Source organism: Lepidochelys kempii, chromosome 5, assembly GCF_965140265.1.
Source record: "Lepidochelys kempii isolate rLepKem1 chromosome 5, rLepKem1.hap2, whole genome shotgun sequence".
NCBI lineage: Eukaryota > Metazoa > Chordata > Testudines > Cheloniidae > Lepidochelys > Lepidochelys kempii.
This window is the reverse complement of record NC_133260.1, coordinates 92,250,433-92,278,265: the sequence shown is the minus strand read 5'-3', so window position 1 is coordinate 92,278,265 and position 27,833 is coordinate 92,250,433. Positions and strand designations below refer to the sequence as shown.

Here is a 27,833-nt window from a genome sequence, read left to right as displayed (position 1 = left end):
ACCTGGGTGTCCCACATCCCCAGTGAATGCCCTAATCAGCATTGAGGTGCCTGGGGCTCTCTTTCTCTCTCTCATTTTGACCAGAAATTCTATTGGGAAAATTTTTACCGGAAAAAGTTTTCTCTAAATTTATTTGACCAGCGCCACTCAGAAAGAAAACTGCCACCTAACTAGGTCTTGTCTATCTTGGCGATTTGCCCTGATTCCACCAATCAGAACCAAGCCAGGCCCTATTGGTGCAAACCATGAACTTGGGCTTCCAACTAGTGTAGCTACATTTGTGCCTGGCCATTCAGTACTGGAGTCAGGACAAATTCCCAATAGGGACAAGACCTTAGTCTTTAATACCACTTTCTGCAGCACACTGGGCTTTCCTTAGAGTTCTTTAATCCTAGAACTGACCAGGCCTGACCTTGTCTGGCTTGTGGGATCTGACATGCTCTCAGCCCAGGATGGCATGGCTGCAAGAACATAGCAGGGTCTGGAGAAGGCTGAACTTCAGTACTTGAGGTCCATTGGGGAAAGATAAAAAGAGATTTAACACAAGAAAAAATGTCAAAGTAATGGGCCATATTCATCCCTGTTGTGATTCCACTAAAATCAGTGGAGTGCCATCAGGTAAGAATTGGGCCCAGTAAATCAGTAGACTAGAAAATGTTACTCACAGTCATATATTGCTTCACGCCATCAATGAACACTGGCCCACCTTTCTCCCGCAAGTGGATCAATGTTGAAAGACGCTCATAAGCCACAAATTCATTGAAGAAAGTCTTGTAACCGAGGAGTCCACCGACAATAAAACTGTCTTCCCAGTCTACCCCCATCATAAAAGAAAATGGCATGAAGACATAAGCGCAAATGATCTGCAAAATATACAAGACAGAGAGGAGGGCCGGGTGCACAAGCCCAAATATTTGATAACCACAAAAGAAAACGTCAATCAAAGAATGAAGGTATCTGCTAAATTCTTTAAAATAAACTTCTACATATTTTTTAAAAAAGTATACAAAAATAGTTTTTGGCATCTTGCTGCTCTCTCTCTAATAGTCTGGGGATTTTTAATGGTAAGGTCTACCTGAATTATCACAAAAGTAGCAATTTAAGACTCAGATCCAACCAAAGTACTTAAGCATATAGTTTAATTTTATGCCTCAAGTTAAACACATGCTTAAAAGCTTTGTTGGCTTGTGGCCTAAAATGGGGGCTGTGGTTCAGGGAATTGGTAAGAGAGATGGAGGGTTAATTTCTCATCTGACATAATCTGGTAAAGCTACACTGAGAAAATGAGTGTTAAAAAATGTTAACTAACATGTTTTAACTACTATGTTGACCACCACCTAGGGTAGACAGTGTTTGTCTATATATAAAAGATGTACAGCTTTAGCTATATTGGTATAGTTAAGCCATATACTCCCTCCTTGTATTCTTCTTATTCTTGTATGGGAAGAGGAATAAGCTAGACTAGTACAAGGCAACTTTATACCAGTATAATTGTGCACTTTTAGGCTGATAATATTTTGGTAAAAAATATCACCCCCACGACCAAAATAGCTATACCTGTTCAAAAACTGCACGTAGACCAGGCCAGAGACAATCTGGTTTAAAAAGTCTCTTAGCCCAGCAAAAAAGATATAGGTATGTCTTACAATAAAAATCTACAAACTCAGCTAACACAAGTTTGTCTAAACTAGGAACTAAGTGCAGTTTCTGATGCACCTGATTTTCCCCGTGGAAGGGCTGGTCTAAACTGGAAAGTTAGGTCACCTTAACTACACCACTATGGGCTGTGAAAAATTTCACCCCCTCTCCGATGTAATTAAGTTGACCTAAGCCCTGATGTAGACACTGCTAGGTCGACAGAAGAATTCTTCCATTGACCTAGCTCTCAAAGAGGTGGATTTATTACAGTGACGGAAGAACCCCTTCCATCACTGTAGTAAATGTCTACACTATAATGCTATCACTGTGCTGCTGTGCCAGTTCTTGTGTAACATAGCCCTCACAAGCTTTGCCTAGGTAAGGATAAAAGATTCAGTGCAGTGGTCTGAAGCGAAAGCATTGTGGGTGTTTAGTGAAGTGTTAATTGTGTGGCTGGTGCATGCAAATAGCTCTTCTGGTTTTTCTATTCATTGAAGGTAGCTCTGGCACAGACTAGAGCTAAAGCAAACTCACTCTGCACAAAATGGCAGTCTCTTTGGGGTGAAGTCATAGACATTTATGGCTACAGAATGTTTACATTGCAACAGGTATTTTTCACAGATTATCTTGTTATACAGGGATTTAAAGGAGTTCTTTTTAAAAGAAATATATATTTAAATATACAATGTTTGATTAAAAAAATCACTGGCATTTTTCTTTAAGAAAGACAAATCATGAAAAAAAAGTTATGAGGACAATACCTCAAAGTTCAGCTGTGGATAGTTAAACATATTCCCCAACCAAGACAGTGCTGAATCAACGAAAGAGAGCAAAGCAAGGAAGGCGATCAGGTTCACAGCAATGTTTGCCACCAATGGGATGGAGGCAGAGGCACCCTGACTAGCAGCTTCCAGTAGGTTTTTTGAGTCTCTTTATCAAAGAAAACAAAGAGAGACATTTTACAGTTCACGGACAAGTTGAGAAACAGTAAAGGTTACACTGCAGTTGATTATAAACTAGCTATTTACATCACTGGACACCCACCTGGCGCTCTCAGGTGTTCTGGAGGGGTTGCAGAGGGGCCACCATGTGAATGAAGCCTCTAAGAGAAATTCTGGCAGACTCAGAATTCCTTCCAGGAGATCCTAGAAAGTGACCTTGAGGATGGCCTCAAGCTTTGCCATCCTTGGAAAGAGTGGAACATGCTCCTCATTCTTCCCTGGCTCTTTGGGGCTTTGATCCAAGGCCTTCTACAGTCAGTTGCGGCACTCTTTCTATTGACTTCAGTGAACTTTGGATCAGGCCTGGGCACTGCTCATGCCTGCAGGAATGAAGGTGTAGGCACTATGCTCACCACAGGGTTAAGGTCAGGCCTTACACAAAGGTGCAAGCTGATGAAGAGAGGCTCCTTGCATTTTCTGCCTCTTTGCACTCCTCCACAGAGATTTTCTTCATCAAAAATTATATGCACTGAATGCTCTGATTTTTGTATGCAAAATAATCCACCCACCTTCGCTTTTGCTTACAGACATTTAGTAAGTGCTTCTGAGTAAAGCAAAGGCAACAATAAACAAATAGAAAAACATCCTGTAGAATTGTACTGGACTTTTGCAGTTCTGTCTCTGTGAAAATGCCAGTGGGACAGCTAAACCTCTGTACAGCTCAGTGTGTAATTAGTGTAATGTGTGCAAAAGCAGTGTACAGCTCTCATCAATATATAATATTTGAGCACCTATGTATATTGCTGTTTCTAGGCATAGATCTACTTACCCTTTCTCCATTTTTATACCACTCTTCAGAGTTATTTGGGGTATTTTAGTCTCAGGCCAGAATAGTTTGGAGATAGCCAGTGATGCTGGTGCTGACATCACAGAAGCAGTTAGTAAATGGGACGCTGAAACCTGGAATTCCAGATGCCAGAAAATAAGTTTTGGTCAATTCATCTCAACAGCACATAGAAACAACAACAAAAATTCCAGAGAAAGGCAATGAAAATCATTAGACGCCTGGACGATTTTTCATACAAAAAGAGCTTGAAAGAACCAGCATTGTTTATCTGGGAGAAGAGTAAGCAGCAGTATGATACAGGGATACAAAATAGTGAATAGTATGGAGAAGGCCACCTGTTTACCTCTGGTGATAACACCCATCCCAATCTGGTGGCACCAAGTCCCAAATACCGAGGTGGGCTAGGGAGAGGAAGAGTAGCACTCCTGAGGGTGAAGCCAGCTTTCAGGAGCAGTGACTCCCACTGGCAGAAGCTGTGGCAAAATCAGCAATGGGGGAGTGAGAATCAGACCACGTAGCCTCAAAGCCCCTGGACAGCAGTGATGTCAGCAGACTGCATTCCTCAGCTGGAACTCTGGACATTCTTTCCTTCTTGATTGTTTGGCCTGACCTCCTCCTGCCTATATTCTTTCCACCTTCTCCCACACAGCCCCACCTGCATCTTTTCATCCCTCACCTCCTGCAGTGTCTTGAATCCCCTCCTTCCTTTTCCTATTCCCTTAGTCCTATTGAACAATTCCCCTCACACTGCCCTTATAATGTATATTTTTAATGGGTTGACAAACATCAAGTTAGTTCCATAGTCAGCCTGATCATTCTGCGTGTATGTTGTATCCCTTTCCCTCATCTGTCTGTCTTGTCAGTTTAGACTGTAAGCAATTTGGGGTGGGAAGTGTCTTTTTATATGATTGCCTAGCACAAAGGGGCCCCAATCCTGAATGGGACCTTTAGGTGCTACCATCATGTAACTAAATAATAATAAATCTCTGAAATATCTGATTGAGGTCACTGCCAGGATCCTGGAGCAGTTGAACCGTGGGTATATTCCACTATGCCAGTTCCTACTGCATGTAAACTATAAATATAAATACATCCATTATTCCCTCTGCACTGGAGCTGGATGAATCTCTATATTACCGAGAAAAGAAAAGGAGTACTTGTGGCACCTTAGAGACTAACCAATTTATTTGAGCATGAGCTTTCGTGAGCTACAGCTCACTTCATCAGATGTTTACCGTGGAAACTGCAGCAGACTTTATATACACACAGAAATCATGAAACAATACCTCCTCCCACCCCACTGTCCTGCTACTGAATGCTGCACTAAACGTCAAATCAATGGGTTTAGTCTTCCATACACATATGAAAATAGAGAATTCCTTGTAGTCGTAATGGGAATTACACATATAAACCTTGGACACATTGATGGAAGCATTAAACCCACGATTGGTCAGGAATCTCAGCTACAGACACCTTTCTGATTCAAAGGGCTGTTTGAATTTGAATCCATAATACCCTGAAGGGAATTAGGAGTGCTACAGGTGCAACATGTATAGGGGATTTGAACACGCACTATATTTTCATGATTTATTTTCCCCTCCTTACCCCAAAAGAAATGTATGCTCCTAAGACACTGCCAGCGATGGTTGCGAACCCTGAAGTCATGATCGAGTGGAGTTCAGACTTGGTGACATACGGTAAATAGGGCCTCACTAGAAGAGGAGATTCTGTCTGAAAATGAGAAGCAACTGTCAAATGAATAATTTTGGTACAAACTCTCATAGAGTGACAAGTTATTTTATGAATTAATGCAATACACAGTTCTATCAGAGTGTCTTTGGTGTTATCAGACAGTTAATGTTTGTGCTGATGAATGCTCTGAATATGCATGGGGCTTTCTCAAAGCTAAGTGCTGTTTTTCAGGTAGTGCAATTGTGCTGGACATCCACCTCGCCTGGCTGAAAGTCATTTCTTGGTTGCTGTAATGTAGTGGTTCCTAATCTGTTTTTTTTTTTTTACTGGAATCTCCATTGTCCTGTATGCCTTTGGGCCATGTCCTCACAGTTAACCCCTTATCTTATTTTTCTGCCATTCTCTCTCCTGCCCTTTTCTGTTTCTGTTCACTTCCCCCCCTTCTTATCCTATTTTCATTTTCTACCAGTTTTTTATTTTTTTGCTTTCTTCCTATTTTTAGACTAGTCTACTGCCCTCTTGAGGGGGGTCTGTCTCCCAGCTTCATGCCAGAGCTTCATCTGTGAACATGGTATAACCTTCAGCACTTACCTGATTGTGTGTCATTGCTGATTTATAAACTGATGGAATTCTGGCTCCCAAAAAACCAAGCACCTGGTGCATTAGAGTCCTAACTTCACAGAGAAGGGATGTTTGTTGGAAACAGAAGCTCATTAAATGGTGGTATTTCACTTTCCACTGTCCAGGATTTCTGTCTTTTAATAGGTGGGTGATTAAGGATACTAGCCTATTTTTCTATTTCATAACTCACCTGTCCCACAAATATATTGCCAGCTGCTACTAGGGACTCAACAGGAGATGTCCCCAAGGTAACTTGCATTATCCAACCAACCTAAAAATGATAAATATTACATTAAAAAAATGCCACAATTTGACTCTATGGTTGCAACAGCTGTGTAATACTTGAATATCTCAAATAAAAAGCATTAACAAAATTCCATGCCATGGTACCTTTTTAATGAGCCATTGCATGAATCCAACATGGTAAAGCATAGACATGACTGTGCTGAAGAAAATCACTATTGGCAGGACCTAATTTGGAAACACAAAATAAAGTAACTTACAATTTTAAAGAGTTTTTATTTTCTCTCTGTCTGAAAGAAAAGGCCAATGTCTTTGAGATACATTCTGGTTTTGAAATCTTTTAAAGATCTTGCAAGCTCAATCATTTAACCTCAACTATTCAGTTCAGAAATTGTTTTACTCTGGAACTCCTAGTATTGTTTTCTATGTAGAGCTGTTGAGTTTGGATGACTTGCTTTTCATAGATTTGGATACTTTCCAGCTCAAACTGTGATAGTTTTGTAATGGTTTCATAACAATATATTGCAGGTTGGCTGTAGCCATGTTTAAAGCAGCTCAGTAGTCAGCCACTCAGATACCTACTGGACATTAGCATCTGCAAATATCTAGATCAAAATTCTGTAAACTTTGTGCATGTTTCAGATGTGAGGTTTGGTGGACCTGCATTGCAAAGTTCAGATCTGGAACTACTTACCTACTGTGTGACAGGGTGCTAAGCAGAAAACTGCTTAGCCAACCCTGTGTTACTCCAGCTCCAATTACGGGAGGTAAATTGGAGCTGGGTAGATCACCTGGCTCTGATTGGAGAAGCTGGAACAGCTGCTGCCTCATCAGGCTGGGGCTGGATAAGAGCCCCAGGGGAAGGAAGCAGAAAGAGGGAAGCTGCAGTAGAGGAAAGGCAGTGGGGGAGGAGAGAGGGAGGGGTGCCCCCCTGTGGACTGTAAGAAGGGGACTATGTGTACGGTGGGAGCATAGCTTGTAAATAAAAGCACCAGGTGTAAATCACTGCACCAAGGTCTTTGTGTGACTTTTGCAGTCCAGCGGCGGTAGGAGCCAGGAAGGCCCTGCAGGGACCCCGTTACGCATTTTTATATGAGAACATAAGAATGGCCGTACTGGATCAGACCAATAGTCAATCAAGCCCAGTATTCTGTCTCAGACAGTAGCCAGTGCTAGATGCTTCTGGCACTTAAGGGTTTAGGGACACCCAGAGCATGGGTTTGTGTCCCTGACCATCTTGGCTAATAGCCACTGATAGAACTATCTTCCACAGTTACCTAATTCTTTTTTGAACCCATTTATACTTTTTAGCCTTCACAAAATCCCCTGGCAATGAGTTACATGGGTTGACTGTGCGTTGTGAGAAGCAGTCCTTTGTTATTTTTGTTATAAATCTGCTGCTCATTAATTTAAGTGGGTGACCCCTCATTCTTGTGTTAGGTGAAGGGGTAATTAACACACCCTTATGCACTTTTTCCACACCATTCATGATTTTATAGAGCTCTATCATATCCCCCCTTAGTCATCTCTTTTCTAAACTGAACAGTCCCAGCCATTTTAATCCCTCCTCCTATGGAAGCTATTCCATTCCCCTAATCATTTTCAATGCCCTTCTCTGCATCTTTTTGAATTCTAATATCTTTTTTTGAGATGGGGTGACCAGAACTGTGTGTAGTATTCAAGGTGTGGGTGTAACATGGGTTTATATCGTGGCATTATGATATTTTCTGTTTTATTTTCTATCCCTTTCTTAATGGTTCCTAACATTCTGTTCGCTTTGACTGCTGCTGCTGCACATTGAGTGGATGATTTCAGAGAACTATCCACAATGACTCCAAGATCTTTCTTGAGCGGTAACTGCTAATTTAGACCCCACAACTTTGTATGTATAGTTGTGATTATTTTTTCCAATGTGCATTACTTTGCTCTTATCAACACTGAATTTCATCTGCCATTTTGTTGCCCAGTCACACAGTTTTGTGAGATCCCTTTGTAACTCTTCGCAGTCAGCTCTGGACTTAACTATCTTGAGTAATTTTGTATTTTTGGCAAATTTTGCCACCTCACTGTTCACTCCCTTTTCCAGAACATTTATGAATATGTTAGAACAGCACAGATCCCAGTACAGACCCTTGGGGGACCCTGCTATTTATCTCTCTTTTGTGAAAACTGACCATTTATTTTTACCCTTTGTTTCCTATCTTTTAAGCAGTTACTGATCCATGAGAGGACCTTCCCTCTTATTCCATGACTGCTTAGTATGCTCTAGAGCCTTTGGTGATGGACCTTGTCAAAGGCTTTCTGAAAGTCCAAGTATACAGTATCAACCGGATCACTTTGTCCACATGCTTGTTGACCTCCTCCAAGAATTCTAATAGATTGGTGAGGCATGATTTCCCTTTACAAAAGCCATGTTGCCTCTCTTGTTCTGTATGTATGAATGAAAGGGAAGTTTTAATCTGGATCTTTATAGATTTATGGAACAGACAAAAGGTTCAGGTCCAGATCTGGATCCAAGTTTCCCAGAAGTTTGAGAGGGTTTGGATCAAAGGTTTTGGTTTGGACCCACGTTGACTGGACATTCACAAGGTCAAGGGCAACTTGCTTATCACGCTCCAGTTTAGTTTAGCTGTAGAATAACAACATATACAGTATTAACAAACTCCTCTTCTTGTCATAAGGGGAGCAGAGCTCACCACAATAATAACACCAATTATGTCCGTCTTGGATGTTTGAGCTTTGCAGTAGTGAGCAAAGTCACTAAGTTCCTTAAAAGTAACTCCACGGAGATCTATTCATTGTATGGCAGTGAAACTGAAGGAAAATAACTTTCTTTAAACATACGGTTTAAAAGAATCACAAATGGAGTAACACATGCATGGCCCACAGTCTGGCAGGTAATTAGCTGCTTTTTTCAGAGTAACAGCCGTGTTAGTCTGTATTCGCAAAAAGAAAAGGAGTACTTGTGGCACCTTAGAGACTAACCAATTTATTTGAGCATGAGCTTTCGTGAGCTATCATTTGGTATGTATATATCTTAAACACACAGGAACTCAACATTTCTATGCTAATATGTAATAGGGAAAAAATCTTTCAGTAGAGGTTCATGATAAGCCAGAGAGATTAGTAATGTTTAAACTACTACCTCTAAAGCCAGAAAGCTTTTTAATTGTGCAACTGAAGGAGTCACATGTCATAAATAATGAACATGAACAGATTTAAAAAAAAGTATAAAAAATCAAATGCATCAGTACTAAAGTATTTGTCAATAAATTCAATTCTTAATTCTCCAGAGGAAAGTTACTACCATAACTTACACTGATGAAGTTTGAAAAAAAACCCCTCTCAAAATATATTAATGTGGCTCATAGCCATAACTGCCTCTGTCCTTCAAAAGAGTTAATATTGGGATGCTTCTAGCTTGACTCTGTTCCTCTAATGCATTTAATCTTTTAAATTGATACTAGCTGACAGACAGGGGAACCTTTAGCATTATCTTGTGATAATGGAATTAGATCAGGAATTAGAAGTATCACAAAAGTGAGATTAAATAAACCATCAAATAGCCACCACTCTCTTTTTCTAGGCATAATCCTTACATTAGGTCCCATCCTTCTTCTTATCCCATATCCTATACTTCAACTTGTATCCCTACAAGAGATGCAGCTAAATGGAAATTCCTCAGATTCTTGGAACATGGTTATCCAGCAGGAAAGTACTGCAGGGAGAGGAAGAAGACTGGTGGCCACCAACCTCAAGTAGCAGATCAAAATTACAAGCAAATATCCTTTCCTTTCTCACAGCCCAATTGGAGGCAGAAGGTTTCAGTGTAGCTGGGGGAGTGTGTGACAAGTTGGAGAGGGAAAGAAAGAATGTGCCATTTAAGATCCGACACTTGCTACCCCTCTGTCATTTGCACTACACATGTCAGTGGCCAATGCTGTTACAGGCTTGTCCCTGATAAAATCACTTTACAAACTGTCTTTAAGAAACTGAATTTTTAAAAGTGGTTTCCTGTTGTGCACCTGAAGACAATTACAGGTGCAGTTTTTGTTCCTACAAGTCAGGATGTTCCAATTGTGATCATCTGCACCCTTGCCTGGGTATGGAACGTAGGGTGTTTGTTTTTTAAAAAATCATTCCCTGATTATTTAATATGATAGCAACTTGTGTCAATGGCTTCAACAGAAAGTGGCACACAACCAATTACCATGTATCTAATTACTGAGATGACCTGTCATACCTAGGCTAGCTTTTATCTAGAGCATGGAGGAGTTAATTTGGAAATGTCAGACTTTCCTTCCCTAGTGTGACCCAGAAGAACTGAACTACATGCAGCATGCGATTAAACTATTTTTACACGTTGCGCCCACCCTGATTTTCTCAGTTGTGCTGTGCTCACTGGCCCATATTAGACAAACACAAAGAAAAAGCCCTTAAGGTAACATTAGGGGGGCTGCAAAAGCAGAGCTGTTTTGAATGAAGGAACAACAGCCTTAATTCTCACAATATGCCTAGGTCTTGCAGGGTTCTCTAAATAGGGGGCAGTCACACACATTGTAGATATAGAAAAATCTGTGCACAGCAGGCCAAATTAAGGGTACAGCATCTACCTTTCCTTTTCTTTGTTGGGTTAGTTTTATTGTCAAATACATTTCACAGTCTAAGGTTAAACGCTCCCCTCTGTTCTTCACCAGGGAGCAAACATGCACTGATTGCTTGAAACTGGGCTAGAAAAAGCCGGAGTAGGGTGGACACGAAATGTTGTGCTTCTCAGGCCCCCAGGTAGTTCTTCTTCCCGTGCACCACTCATTTGTAATTCTTCAGGTGTATGGCTACCTGAATCAGAAATAAAAGGGAGATTTTTCCTGTATGCCGCCGCCTCCTCCCCCACCATACTTTCAAGGCTGTGACCATGCGTGAAAAATGTCAGCCCAAAGAGAATACGTAAAAGACAATTAAGAGTAAGGCTATGATTTAGTCACAGGTATTTTTAGTAAGTCATGGACAGGTTGTGGGCAATAACCAAAAAGTCACGGCCCATGACCTGCCCAGGACTTTTACTAAAAATACCCCTAACTAAATCTTAGGTGCTGGGTACGGGGATGCTCCAACAGATGCTGCTGCTCTGGAGGGGGGAGGTTCAGGGGGATGCTGCTGCTCCTGGAGGGGAGGCACTCCGGGGCCCCGCCGCTGCTGGGGGGCGGGGTGGCCCTGTTGCCGCTGCTGCTTTGGGTGGGGGGCGGCCCTGGGCTCTGCCCCCACTGCTGCTCCAGGTGGGGGCAGCCTGGGGCCCCGCCGCTGCTGCTCCTGGACTGCTGTGCTGGGGCAGTGCCTGGCACCAGCTGCCTGGGGCCCACCCGAGCAGCATCCAATGTGGCTGGACATGGGGCTGCTCGGGCAGCCATGGGGTCGGCTGCACTGGCCGCTGCAGGAGTCCTGGAGGTCCCAGAAAACCACTGAATACCTTATTCCGGGACCTCCATGAAAGACACTCAGCCTTGCTTATGAGCAAATGTAAGAAGGTCAGAATAGAAGCTGGAACTCAGCCACAACTACGCCCTGTTCTACCTGTGCCCAATATGCTATGCTAATGCCCATGAAGGTGGGTAAGGGCTTGTTTCTGTGGGAAAGTTTCATCAGTTATACCAGTATAATTATACTGGTGTCGTTAAACCATTATAATTATACCAATATAACTCACTGCGTGGACATTCATCTACCAGAATACAAGAGTCCTCATAGGGAGTTATGTTGGTATAAATATAGCACTTTAAATTCACATTCTACCATATACCAGAATTATTTCCTTGTGCAGACAAGTCCTAAACCAGGAATAAATTAAATAAAAGTGAACATCTAAATGGAAAAAGTAAGTATCAAAAAGCTTTTTCTGATTTCATGTCTGTCAGCTACAAATGTTACATTAATTGCTATTAGTGTAATAACCCCCCAAAGAAAATAGAACTCTCTCGTTGTTATGGCCTTTATAATGTGGTTTTGATTAGCCACACTGTTACATCCACTACTAATTCTGATAAATATGGGAAATCACCTTTGGACCTATAAAAGTGTCATTTGACTTCTCAGCCATGTCACCTAATGTGTATGTAGCGCATGACTCTGAGATGCTGAGTACTCAGAACTCCCACGGAAGCCCAGCATTGTGGGTGCTCAGCATCGTGCACAATAAGACCCCAAATAAGAAGCAGGCGGCAGATGATGCATAGGTGCATTCTAGGTTTGAAATCTTTGGCAGATTCTCCAACCTCAACCATTCAAACTAGACCCTTATATTTAATGAACCAGAAACCTCTGGCATAAATAAAGAACAAGCAGTCAAATTAACAAAAATCCAATAACATTTCATCTCTAAAGAAGTATAAAAGATTTAATTCTGACAAGTAAGTTTTAGCTGATCTATTTTTACTTATGTCAAGAGGCAATTTGGTGTGATCTTACTTTATGGATCTGGGAAAAGGGTAGCATCACCTGCCTACAGAAATAATATTTATAACATCTCTGTTAGTGAGAATAAATATTTAAAATAATGGGTTTAATCTTGACTATCTGGGCTATATTTTCAAAAATAGGTCTACATTGGGCCTGAAAAATATGCATGTGCACACACAAACATGCAACAGTATGTGTTTAAAATTGACCATTTTCTGCATGTATATACATATTTTGCATGGATAATTACTGCTTTTGCCAGTGCCTGCCTATTTTATGGGCACAGCTTGGGTACCTGCTTTTGAAAATGTTGCTCTCTGTGTATTTAGTGAATATGACTGCAGAGGATAAATCCTAGTCCACGTTTTCAAAGACACTTGCTCATGTATATCGGGATGTGCTCTTCTGTGTGCACAGGAGGATGGCTATGTACAAAATTTTATGCATGCACTTACTCTAAGTATCATTCTGATTAGAACTGTGTGCAGCCAAAGTTGGGGTGTGGACATTAAGTCTCATTGCAGGCACTGGATTATTGCAAAGGGGCAATCCAATTATCCTGCCCATTCCCCCGTCTCCTGGGCCAACAAAGTTTTGGGTGGTACCTCATTATCTCTTTGAAGCTACTGCAAAATCCACTTGCAAAGAATGGAAGATAGTAATATCACTTTTGACCAGCTTGATACCCACGCACTGGAAAAAGTATTGCAAGAGTTGGAATATGCAGGAGGTAAATGGACTGGCTGCGTCTGTCTCCTTAAATGTATCTTTTACTCAAATTGGAGGAAGTCAAAATCCAAGATAAACCATATTGATGATCAGCCAGAGGGAGGATAAGAAGCTATTTATGCACCAATGTGTCCCAACTGCTGCTTTTTTTTGGCCTACAGTAGGTGGCCCATAGGTCAATGGAGACTGATGAGAGAGACAATCACCTTCAGGCTGGCACCAGCTTGACACATGATTAGCATGCATATTCCTAAACTGAGCCATGTGCAATTCTGAAAATAAGCAGCATATGCACAGTTTTGAGGCCCACATCAACCATGCAGCCCATTCTGACTTGTCTGTCCTTCAGTGTGAACATATTCTGCTAGTATCCAATCCCACTTTAAAATTTCCATGTGTGTCTTTCTCCAGTTTATCTCATAGAAAAAGGTACATATGGATGTTTGAACACATGCAAACTTCTGAAAATGTAGCCCTAGCTAACATATCAGTGCACAACATGTCTTTGTCACTGCTGGAGCATTTTTTAAAAAACAGGCTATAGGTCCATTGGAATCAAGCTCTTATTCGTGCAATGCACTCACCATGCTTTCACAAAACATAGTGACTGAGCATAGAAATGGTCACTTAGGTGCCTGACTGTGTAAAAGTGAGAGATGGTTGGAAAACAGAAACATTTACCACCAAAAAAACCCCAAAAAAACAAAAACCAAAAAAAAAAAAAAATCAGCAAAAGAACCCCAAAATTTCAACAAAAACCAGAAGGGAAAATATGTTTTTTTTTCTTTCAAATATTTCTTTTCTAACTATCCTTAGTAATAGACCACTATAAATGCACAATCATGGGAATTGTGCATGGAAGCAGAGGCATAGAATTTCTCATGAATTGTGTACTACGTGGATCTTGGGCCTTCAGGGTGGCAGAGTGATTCAGCAGGTGAAGTATGAAAACACAGTGTTCCCCTGACTGGATTTTATCACTCAGTGTTGTGTTCAAAGTGCACTAACTATTTTCTACAAAAGAAACAAACCAGGTTGGTCTTATATAGCTAGAAAGCTAAATGAGAATAATTCCAGTCTGGGCTATCACCTCAGTCTATGGGAGAGAGAAGGTATAAGAGCTTGGATAGAGAGACATTTCAGCTTCTTATCTCCTGGAACAATGGGATCAGTGACAGCCCATTTCTCAACCTATCTTCAGGAAGGGAGAGGAAAGATAACTTGCCTGTTGGCTCTTTCAAAGAAAGGAAGTACTGTTGATCTGTGCAGAGAAAGCCTTGGGTAAATAAATGCTTAATTCAAAACATCTCCTCATTTTGTCCCCTAAACAGCTATTTTTATGGAGTTTCTTGCCTTTCTACTAGTGAACCTTATTGGCCTGCAGCCTCCAGCCCTGCCTCTTCTTAATTCTTTCCACCTATCCATGGTATTTATGAGACAGCTATTTCCATGATATCTCAGTACTATCATCTTTCCCTGAGTACTTGTGGGAGGGAGGATAAGATAAGAAGATAAGATAAGATAAGAAGTTAACCCTCTGGTTACCACTGACCAGTTAAGACCCCTGTATCTTGTCATGCCTCCATTTTGAAAATGTCTGCTAATAATGTCATTGTGTCAAAAATGTAAATTAGTGCAGCTCGGTTAAATGCATTTAAAGCAAACAAATACATAACATTAAATGGCAAGTTTAATCCCCAGTTCCCCAACTTTTTCATAGTGTAGGTCACGTCTTAATGCGGAGATTGTCCCCTGGACATTTCCTCTCCCATTGGTAATTGCATACATGTTGTAAATCGTACATGGAACATGTTTTCCAATGAGACTCTTTTTGTGGTCAACTATATGTAAAATACAACATATATAATAGCTGTTTACCTTAAAGGCAAAGAAATGATCTGTATATTTTTCACCAAACACAAATTTAGCGCCATTATCAGAGTATTCCAGGAAAATCTAAAGAGAAAAAACGAACAAACAAAGCATCTGTTTTAAGCAGAGGGTCACTGCTAAATAATAAGCAAACATTGCACAGATTTAAAAAAATTAGAAAGGGTGAGACTGGCTGTTGGCCCTATTGCAGGTGCTCGTGGGGAGGTGAGGCGACTTCCTTCTGCTCTGCATCTTGTCCAATGAACAAGTACAATTGTAGTTCAGGATCTGCTCTCTAGGACCAGTGGTGAACAGTGCTTCAAAGGGAGCAGATGAGAGACATAGCCATAAGTCACACTTGCCCATCTGTGCCAGACTACTGAGCTGACCAGCTGTGGAAAGGGGAGTAGTGTGCACCATCCTAAACCTTCCTTTGGGGTGGGGCAGAACCACCCAGCCACCTGCTCATTATTAATTAATATTATTTAGTATTTGTGTTACAGAAGTGGCTAGTGGTCCCAGCTGAGATTGGGGACCCATTAAGTACAGTTCAACGTGTAGTAAGAGACAGTTCCTGCCCCAGGACAGTGGCGAAATGCTAGTCCAAAGGAAGTGTTTACTTTTCACTCTGCACAGATGCCATTGAGGTGCATTTGCAAATTCTACATAAACCTCTTCCTGTTGGCAGAATTTCACAGAGCAATTATGAGCAATAAGTTAACCATTTTCAAATTGAAGCCTGAGGGTAAAAAGAAGATATTGTCAAAAGAATGACCATGTGCCAGGTAGGATCAATGTTTGAGCGGCCCAGCCCCCTCTGAGTCAGAATGGCAAGGAAAGGATGATATTTGAGGTTGAAAACACCAGGGGGAGTTTTCACTTGTTTCCTGGAGATTAGTGGACATACTTCAGGGTTAATTTCTGAATGGGGGTAATTATATTTTAATAAAATTTTTATGTGGGAATAGTGCCCCATTATTTGTCTACATTGGATTATTCAACTGTACCTTTTAAGAGCTATCAGAGAGGGACGCAGTATGTTTTTGTGCCAAAAGTTTGAATTCCCCTCACTGTATAACACTTTGTCCACCTTTTCCACTGTTACTCTCCAGCAATGGATGATTTTTTTACATCAGTTGTCTTGCAGGTTGGCCACATGTAGGAGCTCAGACTTGATGCAGCATCCACTCCAGCAATGCTACAAAGTCATGCTAGTCTCAATGAGCAGCTCTTTATGCAGAATTCTATCTCCATCTCCACTTGTGTTTCTGCCACCAATGCTTGAATTTGATTCCTTCTGTTTCTTCTATCGCAGGTGATCTGAGAACCATGGGGTCGGTGGGGACAAGGAGTGTAGGCTTTGGTGCTAGAGTGACAGTGGCTGTGGTGATAGTGTCTCATTAGATCTTCTATTACATGGCATTTTAGTGGACAGAGTTTCTTGCAAGGATGTTTCAGAATTGGACCATGAGCTTCTGTGAGTGGACCAGTATGATACTCTTGCCTGGTGATTGGGTGGGTTCTGATTTCAGCCCAAATGAGGTGATGGTCAATCAAGAATGGGGCATGTTCCAATTGTTGTTTATTAGGCCTGGTCTACATTACAGGGCTAGTTGACGTAAGCAGCCTTGTGTCAACGTCTTCACTTAAATTTGGCTCCCAGCAACGTAAGTGCCTCTCTACACCGATTTAGTAACACCACCTCCCTGCGTGGCGTAGCCTTATGGTTGCTGTAATAAGGTTGACCCAGTGTCAGTGTAGACACTGTGTAGCTTATGTTGACTGTTACTGGCTTTCAGGAGCCATCCCACAATGCCCCACACTGACAATACAAATAATACAAGTGCTTTTGGTAAGGACGTGCACAACCAACACAAGAAGCCAAGTGTGCACATACACAAGTGATTTGATAATGGTGGTGGCTGTATGACAAGGTAAGTTAGGTAGACATAATTTTGTAGTGTAGGCATAGCCTTAGGCCTGACAATTAGGCATAAGAATAACATGCTCATTTGAAGACAGTATGCAGAGAGAAATGAGGTGACTGGATCTGATCACTGGGCAGGTTACCGCACAGAGGACCCTATTTCTCCCAGGAAGTCAAAACAGTAAGGATCTGATTCTGCTCCCTTTGACTTCTATGGCAAAACTCCAATCGACTTTATGGAACACCAGGTGCATTAGTCTGGGAACAAAGCCACATTTCATCCCAAGAGGAAAAGAGGGTAACAGTTGTGTTCAAGAAACAAACGTTTGACTCTGATAATCTGGCTAATTGACTGTTTCTAGTGCTGTATTCATGTGTAACAGAATGCAGGTCTTCTGAATAATAGGTGACTGCAGACTTATACTGCGCAGAACATATAAAACTTTCTCTTATTAGTGTCTTATTTACTTTTGCAGTCAACATGCCCCGGTTCAAATATAAATACCCTAATAATGAAAATGTTAAAAAGAAAAGAACTCTTTTTTTTGGCTAATGCCTTACCTGTATCTGCCTACCCAGCCAATTAAATACATCAAATCCTGCTTTAGTCCTCAGAGTAACAAGTCCAAGAATAAACTGCAGTCCAATTCCCCAAAATACTGGTCTCCAGGCAACCTAGCCATACAGAAAATGAAAATACAGAAATCACTTGATATGAAAAGAAATATATTAGTTTAACATACATCTAATTAATGATACATTTAGCTACACTGTAGTGTTTTGGGGCTGCCAAAAAGGAGCATACAGAGATTTCATCTCTTTGGGTTACCACAGCTGCCCTCTTCTTTACTATGGAGTGATGGACTAATGCCAAATCCCTCAATGTGATGCTCCCTTTTGATCCAAGTTAGAATTGCTCAGATAAAGATGGAGCAGTGCATGCTGAGCCCTGAAGAGCACAAACCATGAACAATAATAAGAAAAGAACAAGAGACACATTCCTCCCTGTGTATAGTACAGAGGTGAAATAATTGTTATGTGACTGCAACAGACAATGAAAATGTTAGCACATGATTCTTCTATCATCACAGCAGTGAATATATCACTAGATGCTAATATAACATCATGATGTTGCTCATATAACTGGATAAAGCATTGGGCTGAGAAATAGGAGACTACTATTGTCTCACTATGTGATCTGGGTAAGTCATTGCACTTGACTATGCCAGTTTCCCCATTTGTAAAATAGGGAGAATGATGCTTCCCCAACTTTGTAAAGTGCTTGAACATCTATGAATAAAAAGGGCTTATAAGAACCTGTGGGCTCTAGGGTGCTGATGCTTCTGCATAGGAAGTTTAGGCTGGGTTTTTGTTAGAGGAGCCCCTGAAGCTAGATACTGCAGGAAGTACCACCCAGCAGGGCCTGAGTGGCTTCCCTGCAGCCCACTGATAAACTAGGAAGCCAACACAGGGAGCTGTCTGAGCAACAATGCTTGCTTGCTCATGCTCTAGGCCTTGCCTTGCTGTGGACCCTAGACTCTGACTTCTGACTCTGGTTCATCCCTGACTGCTACTTGCCTGCTGCCTCTAACTAGGTGCCTAACTCTGACTTCCTGGTATCCTGACCCAGCTTGATGCTGACTTTGCTACTTCCTTCCTGCCTGCAAGTTGTTCCTGAGCCTAACTTTGTGGTATCTGGCTTGCCCCTGACCCTACTACTTGTCTTCTGACTGCAACTAGCTAACTGACTGGTGTATACAGGCTGCCCATGGCCTGCCCCTGACAGGGCTACATGTGTGTTAAATGTTATGATTATAATAATATACATGCATTCATTATTGGGTTATTCCATCTGGAAATGTGAATTGGTGACTATAACCCTATACTTCAGGCTTTCTGCTCTGCTATCACAGTTTGTATATTGTAAATCTGATCAATTTACAAGGACTGAAGTAAGGTTCAGCCTTGCTGATTTGCTCCCACTTTAATAAAATAGGCCAGTTAGATGTAATGAAGACCCATGGGAGAACACCAGATTTGGCACTTATTAATTCTCACTTCAGTTGCTGGTAGTAATGCTTTGCAAAGGATTATGGGCAGTGATGGGCTGCCAAAATCTTAACAACCAGTTCCCTATAAAAAGTTCTGATTTAAGGGATGTGCCACAGTGTGTATTTTTTGCACCTTTCTCCATAAGTGGCAGCAATGCGTTGAGTCATTGGGAGTCAGACTTAACAATAAAAAAAACAAACATTGTTACATGTTTATTACGATAGAAACAAAGTATTGCTTTATTAAACACATATCAACATAACGAACGAGGCAAGTGCGACCCCTGTTAATAAAATAATAAACTAGACCGGGGTGGGCAAACTTTTTGGCCAAAGGGCCACATCGGGGTTGCAAAATTGTATTGGGGGCCGGGTAAGGAAGGCTGTGCCTCCCAAAATAGCCTGTCCCTGCCCCCTATCTGACGCCCACCCATTTCCTGCCCCCGACTGCCCCCCTCAGAACCCGCAACCCGTCAACCCCCACCCCCGCTTCTTGTCTCCTGACAACCCCCTCCCAAGACCCACCACCCTAACTGCCCCCCCAGGACTCCACCCCCTACCCAACTTGCCCCGCTCCCTGTCCCCTGACTGCCCCGACCTCATCCACCACCACCCTGACAGACCCCCGGAACTCCCATGCCTACCCAACCCCTGCCGTTCCCCATCTCCTGACCACCCGCCCAGAACCTCCGCCCCCTACAAGCGCTCCCTGCCCCTTATCCAACCCCTCCTCCCAGCCCCGGCCCAGCCCCCTTACCATGCTACTCAGGGCAGCATATATGGATGCCACGCAGCCCGCTGGAGCTCGCAGCCCCACCCCCTTACCATGCCACTCAAAGCGGCAAGAGCTGCAGAGCTGCCCAGGAGCAGTCCAGAGCACTGGCGCCAGCGGTGAGGCACACTGTGGCTCTGTGAGGGGGGGAAGGTTGGGGAGGGGCCAGGGGAGCTCCCCGGCCAGGAGCTCAGGGAGCCCTAACAATTTTTAACAACCGGTTCTAAAACTGCTTCAAAATTTAACAACCAGTTCCAGCTCACCACTGATTATGGGGTAAAAGCCAAACAGTCATTATTCAGGAATAGAAGGGGCTATCAGGAGGACAGACTGAAAAAATAAGCATCCTCATGGAGTTCTGTGTGTTGCTCTTTCCCTTGGCTATGGAAAGCTTCAGCATAGATACAGAAGAGTTACAGGAGGCTTTGTGAAATCTAATGAACCAGACAGTGGATTAATGTATGGCTCAGATGAAAAACACTAATGTTATGCATAAAAACAGCAAGTAAAAATTGAACAGGGATTTGTGGCAATCAAAGCACAACCTTTACAAAAATCTCTCCAGTGCAGAGTACTGAAGCGGCTATCACATTTCCTTGGAAAACAAAGATAAATAAACCAACAGGCATATTTAGAAAATATAGTGAAGGGGTAAATAGAGTGAATTAGAGCAGAAGCCTTGTACCTCTGAGGGCCTTTGAATGAATACTTTGCACCCTACATGCTTCCTATCTCTTTCCATGTAGTTATACCCTACCTAATGCTCTAATAGGCCTGGCCATTGCTACTAGAGAAACAACATCTCTAGAGTACAGATTCATTTTGTACTCAGTCCTTAAAAATAGGCAAAACTCCCATTGTGGCAAATCCTGAAATTAATAGGAGTTTCATCTGATTAAGGACACAACGTAAAATGAATAAGGACTGTAAGATCTGGCCCATTGTTTTTTAAAGTTTTAGGAGATACTGAAGTGTACTTCATTCCGTTTTTCCATTGATGCTACCCTTCTCTCTTTTACTGGATACTACTAAAACAGATTCATGCTGATATCCTTCTAGCAAATGTGTCTTCATTGTCAATAGGATTATTTGAACATACGTAGAAAGGGACTTAGACCATTGAAGCCTGAGTGCCAGCCAAACAACAAAGATAATTTTCACCAATTGACCCTGAGCTATTTAATGTAACATGTACTGTGGTTTTTACATGAAGTCAGAGTGAAATGGTTTCTTTTCTTACTATAGAGAAATGGTGAAAATGTACTGTATAGACTTGTATTTTAATTTTACAGAACATAGAAAATGTTATAGTCAGAGTCTAAATCTAGAGAATCCTGGATTTTCTATTGCTCTTATTGGGCACAATTTTGCAACTCCCACTTGCATTTTCTTATTCAAATTGAGTAGTGTTGTATGTAAACAGTTCCACTGACTTCACAAAAATACATCGTGACTTCAGTGGAACTCTTAACATGAAGTAGCACTCAGCGTTAGTAAGGATTTCAGAGTCAGGCCCACTGTGACTGCTGGATTTCAGAACAATGATTAAGATTTTTGTAAGTGTACAAGTATTTGACCAAATGCATTCATGCATATGACCATATAGGTACCTCTCAATACTACATTAAAAAATAAAGTTGCAAAGTCCAGCACTCAAGTTAGGAAATGCCGGAATTCAGGTTGCCTGTGCAGTACAGTAAATATCGTAACTACAGTTAGGTTTGTAGATAATTTATATAGTTACGTGTAAATTGCAGTTGGCGGGGTGGAACTGGTCAGTGAGTACATTCTTAAGACCTAGTCAAAATGAAGGAAAAGATCAAGAGTTAGCCAAATACTTACTTTGGTTGGGTATTTGGAAAAAATCAACGTCAAGAGAAGATACATCACAAGCCCACCAAAGGAGATGAGCTGATTGGTTCCCTGTTTGGCAGTGTCAAAGATGAGCCAGCAAATGATAGCTGCAATTAGAGCTATCCACACCACCCTATCAAAAGGGAAACAAATATAATATCATAAACAATATCTTAATAAAAAGAAGAGATATCAATTACTCCAATTTCTATTTTATTTTAGTTTTTTCAGACCAGTACTGCTACATCAAATACCACCCATCCCAGCCTCTGAGCACCCATGGCAAATTCTTAAAAATACATCTCTACATAAATAGGCAATTACCCAGAGATAATATTACCCCAGCAGCAATATGAATATCATAAAAATCTGTCACTCACATAGGGTGACTGGATAGTAAGTGTGAAAAATGAGGATGTGGTGGGTGCCTGTATAGGACAAAGCCTGCCTGCAGAGGGGGGAGGGACTGAGGAATCTGTTTGTTAGCCCATTTTAAACAACAACATCTTCTCATACCTATAACCAAAGAAGGAAGCAACAAACAAGCTGCACTTGGTTGTCATGAAAAAATGTGCAGGGATGGAGCCTCAGCTACTGTAAATCGACAATCTATTTTATATGGCCCTCACTACTGTATTATCTGAACACCTCACAAACATTCATGTATTTACCCTGGTAAAACCTGTCTGTGGGAGGGCTTTACTGTTATCCCCATTGTATCAATGGGGAACTGAAGCACGCAGACCAAATAACTTGTCAGTGGTCAAGCTGAAAGTCCCACACCAGCACAGAATTGAACCTAGGTTTGTCAGGTGCCAAGCTAGTACCCTAACCACTAGACTAGCCTTCTTCTGTACTATTAATCAGCATGTTTATTACGCTAGGACCTAATATGGTCCCTGCCCTTAAGCACTTACAATCTAAACAGATGAGACACAGGGTGGGGGACGGGGTAGAATGCACAAGCAGAGTGAACAATGTGATGGCAGAAAATGGCCTACTACTTTTGGGGTGGGTTTACTTAGGAGGGGATCAGGAAGGGAAGTGGGTTAGGAGGATAGGGAAGGGGAGAAGATGGTAAGAGGGGCAGGTGTGGTGTGAACCTGAGGTAAAGAAATAGGGTGAGGGGTGGGTTGTAGCAAGTACCAGTTAGCACAGAGCAGAGAAAGTCTAGTTAAAACTGTAGAACATTCTCTGAATGTCCAGAGGTCCTGGCTTTGGCTGCTTCTGTCTCTTCTGGCAAGAGTGTCTGACTGGCTCCTCTCTGCAGTTTTCTACCACATGCACCATCTGCATCCTACTGCCCCCAGAATGTGTGTGGGGCAGTAGGAATGTGTTCTGGGTCCAGGAATGTGTGTGGGGCAGTAGGAATGTGTTCTGGGTCCAGGACAGTGCTGGGCAGAGGGGGTGTTCCCAGCTTGTTCCCATTTTGCCCTCTCTCTCCCAGTGAACATGCCCCCACTATGACTACTTCTGTTCTTACTGCCTGGAGACAATATAATGTTCAACTTTTATAATTAGATTGAGTGGTGTGTGTGAAGACCACAGGATGGATACACTGGTGTCAATCAGGATTAACTCCAGTGAAGCACTGGATTTACATCAGTATATCTGAGAGAAGAATCAGTCCCTTTATGAGCACACAGTCATTTTCCACAGAAAAACACGTGAAAATCCCTGCTATTAAGTGCAAACAGATCCCTCCCAAAGACAAAAAAAAAAAAAAAATTGCTCTTCAGAAATATTTTTGAGCCCTAGAATAACTGAGAAAGGGGTGTGAACTGCATCAGAGGCAGGCATTTTGGCCAATTTCCTTTCCCTTTTGTGTCGGGATTTTAACAGGATGGGAACCTTTAAGATTCCCCTCCGGCACATCACTCTACTGTAATATTCCTTTTGCTGCCAGGTATTAGTTGATTCTAATTGCTCCAAATAACCAACCACTTTGTTAATAACATGTTATTTTGCATAGTAGACATGTTTGTCTCCTGAGGGGTAAATTATGCTCAGATACCACAGTGATGGGGCCATACAAGTACCTAGACAGATTAGATATAGATATAATACATTTCAGACTTCAGCAATTTGTTCATCTTAGATATGTATAAAGCCCTGAGAATTATGCTTTATAATGGGGAACCTGACACAACTTGAGTGCTCAGTAATGGTTTGAATAGCAGTGATCTAATATTGGAGAAGGAATCATTCAGGATGCTTGCATTCACATTCACTTTCCAATGAAAACAGTAAATGTTTTTTAAAAAATGGTCCAGTGAAGTCCTAAATTTATAAACAGTTAAAAGGCTAAATTAACTTAATGGCATTATGTCCCTCTGCATAAAGTAAGAAGCCAGTTTCATTTACCATTTTAGCCAAAACCACTGTTGTTTCAGAAACCTTTCACAAGGGGAAAAGAACTCAGCAATTTTGTCTTCATGTCTGGCCATTAAAGAATCCCAGCAGATGAAGAAGATGGCTAGAAGAGTGAGTACAAAAAGAGCCAGGGCTCTCTGAAAATTCAGGACACACGCTGCAATGACTATCACCAGGTAAACTGTCAAGGAAACAAGCATACGTATGTCAGTTACATCTGTCCTGTAAAAAAAGCAACCAAGCCAAACACACAACAGATGTCTATTTACTTACTTGAGCTTTAATTAGGAAATAGGAAAGTAAAGCCCTAATTCAGGAAAGCACTTGAACATGTACTTAAGTTCCACTTGATTTCAATGAGATTTAATGATGAGCTTGAAGCTAAGCATGTGCTTCAGTGCTGTCCTGAAGGATAGCTTCGTGATTCCTGGCTTAAATATGGACAGTGCTATTACATACAACATATTCAATCACTATCAAATCCCATCACTGGGAAGTAGGGAAAGAAAGGGGTTCTGGTGTATGTCCAAAGCAAAGTCCATTTTTAAGGTAGCAGCAAGGTAATAATAATAAACCAAACTCATAAATAGCACTATTCATCCTTAAATCTCAAAGAACTTTACAAAGGAAGTAAGCACCACTAGCAACGTTACATATGGTAGTAATGTCCACAGTTTCATTAAAAACAAAACCAGTGAATGTTCATTCAGATTACAGGCCTGGTGCCAGAAGTATGGGGTGATGTGATGCAAATAGTTGTAAAAAGTAGACACGGAATTTGGATACTGCCCTGTAGTTGGATTAAGGGAGTTTTGAAGGCTGAGAGCCAGTAAGCGGGCAGGAAGTATTTCTAGGAGAGAGAGAGAGAACTAGGCTTTGCGGCAACAGTAGATAACAAAGCTGCTACATTGATGTGCGCACTATAAACACTTCAGGGATAAACAGTTATGAGGAAGGGGAAAGCAAAGCAGTTAAATAAGAATGGTTGGAACCTATAGCTAGCAGATGGGATAGGCGGAGAGATGAGATGAGACCTGGCTCATGGACATGGGGCAGGGATGAGGAATGGATAAGTAAAAAAACCAGCAGAGAAGAACTAATAACAACTGATTTAAGGTGTACATTAAACAATAATCCCCAGATTAAACAAGAAATAATTCTGTTTCTGTGTTAAAGTAATCTAAATAAAAATTAGCTTTTAGGGGCTTCAATGTTGTACTTTTGGCTGAATAAAGCCTACCATATATTAGAAGAAGGCAGTTTCTTTGATCACTGGGGCAAAGTGAAACATACTATGGAGAGCAGCATGTGTTCTGTGAACAAACCTCAGCTGTACACTCAACGCCATCCACAGCCTCAGAAACAACTCTGACATTATAATCAAAGGGGCTGATAAAGAAGGTACTGTAGTCATAATGAACACATCGGATTATGAACAGGAGGCTGCCAGGCAACTCTCCAATACCACATTCTACAGGCCACTATCCTCTGACCCCACTGAGGAGTACCAAAAGAAACTACACCATCTGCTCAAGAAGCTCCCTGCTACAGCATGGGAACAAATCTACATGGACAAACCCCCAGAGCCCCGACCAGGGGTATTCTATCTGCTACCCAAGATCCATAAACCTGGAAACCCTGGTCGCCCCATCATCTCAGGCATCGGCACTCTTACAGCAGGATTATCTGGCTATTTGGATTCTCTCCTCAGGCCATACACTACCAGCATTCCTAGCTATCTTTGAGACACCACTGACTTTTTGAGGAAACTACAATGCATTGGTGATCTTCCTGAAAACACCATCCTGGCTACCATGGATGTAGAAGCTCTTTATACTAATATTCCACATGAGGATGGGCTACAAGCTGTCAAGAACAGTATCCCTGATGAGGCCACGGCACACCTGGTGGCTGAGCTTTGTGACTTTGTCCCCACACACAACCATTTCAGATTTGGGGACAACTTCTACCTTCAAGTCAGTGGCACTGCTGTGAGTACCCTTATGGCCCTACAGTATGCCAACATTTTTATGGCTGATTTAGAACAACGCTTCCTCAGCTCTCATCCCCTAGCGTCCCTCCTCTACTTGCGCTACATTGATGACATCATCATCATACGGACCCACGGGAGGGAGGCCCTTGAAGAATTGCACCTGGATTTCAACAATTTCCACCCCACCATCTATCTCAGCCTGGACCAGTCCACACAAGAGATCCACTTCCTGCACACTACAGTGCAAATAAGTGATGGTCATATAAACACCACCCTATACCGGAAACCTACTGACCGCTATATTTACCTACATGCCTCCAGGTTCCATCCAGGACACATCACACAATCCATTGTCTACAGCCAAGCCCTAAAATACAACCAAATTTGCTCCAATCCCTCAGACAGAGACAAACACCTACAAGATCTTTATCAAGCATTCTTAAAACTACAATACCCACCTGGGGATGTGAGGAAACAGATTGACATAGCGAGACGCATACCCAGAAATCACCTACTACAGGACAAGCCCAACAAGGAAAATAACAACACGACTGGCCATCACGTACAGCCCCCAGCTAAAACCTCTCCAGCACATTATCAACGATCTACAACCAATCCTGGAAAACAATCCCTCACTCTCCCAGACCTTGGGAGGCAGGCCAGTCCTTGCTTACAGACAGCCCCCCCAACCTGAAACAAATACTCACCAGCAACTACACACCACACCACAGAAACACTAACCCAGGAACCAATCCCTGTAGCAAACCTCATTGCCTACTCTGTCCCCATATCTACTCTAGTGACACCATCAGAGGACCCAACCACATCAGCCACACCATCAGAGGCTCATTCAGCTGCATGTCTACTAATGTTATATATGCCATCATGTGCCACCAATGCCTCTCTGCCATGTACACTGGCCAAATTGGACAGTCCCTACGTAAAAGAATAAATGGACACAAATCGGACATCAGGAATGATAACATATAAAAGCCAGTAGGAGAACACTTCTATCTTCCTGGACATTCTATAACAGATTTGAAAGTAGCTATCCTTGAACAAAAGAACTTAAGAAACAGACTTCAAAGAGAAACAGCAGAACTAAAATTCATCTGCAAATTTAACAGCATTAATTTGGGCTTGAATAGGGACTGGGAGTGGCTGGCTCATTACAAAAGCAGCTTTGCCTCTCCTGGAATTGACACCTCCTCATCTATTATTGGGAGTGGACTACATCCACCCTGATCAAATTGGCCTTGTCAGCACTGGTTCTTCACTTGTGAGGTAACTCCCTTCTCTTCATGTGCCAGTATATTTATGTCTGCATCTGTAATTTTCACTCCATGTATCTGAAGAAGTGGGTGTTTTACCCATGAAAGCTTATGCTCAAATAAATCTGTTAGTCTTTAAGGTGCCACCTTGTTGTTTTTGTGGATACAGACTAACACAACTACCCCCTGATACTTGTGAACAAACTGAGTGATTTAAAAATAATGGTGCCTATTGCATCTTCCACGATATGCATGAAAGTGGAAAATATTAGTGGAAATAAGGAGAAGCATTCAGAGATTTGCCTTTGTAAACTGGACTATGCAACAAGGGCCTGACTCACAGCCTGCTGAAATCAATGGGAGTCTTTCCAATGATTTAAATGGGCTTTGGATTAGGCCCCAAATTTGCTGCCTGCAGTAACTAGCTACAAATGGATTTGGCACATGACAGCTTCCTGGATAAAATGTGGGGCAACAGAATACTTAATATACATAAATAATTACCTGCTTTTGCATGCTTATAACAATGAAACAGTATTTTGTAAGGCAAGTTGTT

General features: G+C 41.9%; 1 protein-coding gene across 1 annotated transcript in view; it reads right to left on the bottom strand.

Moving 5' to 3' along the window:
* The window catches only part of SLC28A3 (solute carrier family 28 member 3), a 75,096-nt gene that overhangs the window by 11,845 nt on the left and 35,418 nt on the right, over positions 1-27,833 (bottom strand). The window contains exons 5-14 of the mRNA XM_073346238.1: positions 24,005-24,194; positions 21,629-21,773; positions 17,525-17,638; positions 15,043-15,120; positions 6,130-6,210; positions 5,930-6,010; positions 5,032-5,157; positions 3,409-3,539; positions 2,400-2,568; positions 666-863 (exon numbers count right to left, since the gene is read on the bottom strand). Of these exons, the coding sequence (XP_073202339.1) occupies positions 666-863; positions 2,400-2,568; positions 3,409-3,539; positions 5,032-5,157; positions 5,930-6,010; positions 6,130-6,210; positions 15,043-15,120; positions 17,525-17,638; positions 21,629-21,773; positions 24,005-24,194 (1,313 nt within the window). The remainder of the gene's footprint in view (positions 1-665; positions 864-2,399; positions 2,569-3,408; positions 3,540-5,031; positions 5,158-5,929; positions 6,011-6,129; positions 6,211-15,042; positions 15,121-17,524; positions 17,639-21,628; positions 21,774-24,004; positions 24,195-27,833) is intronic.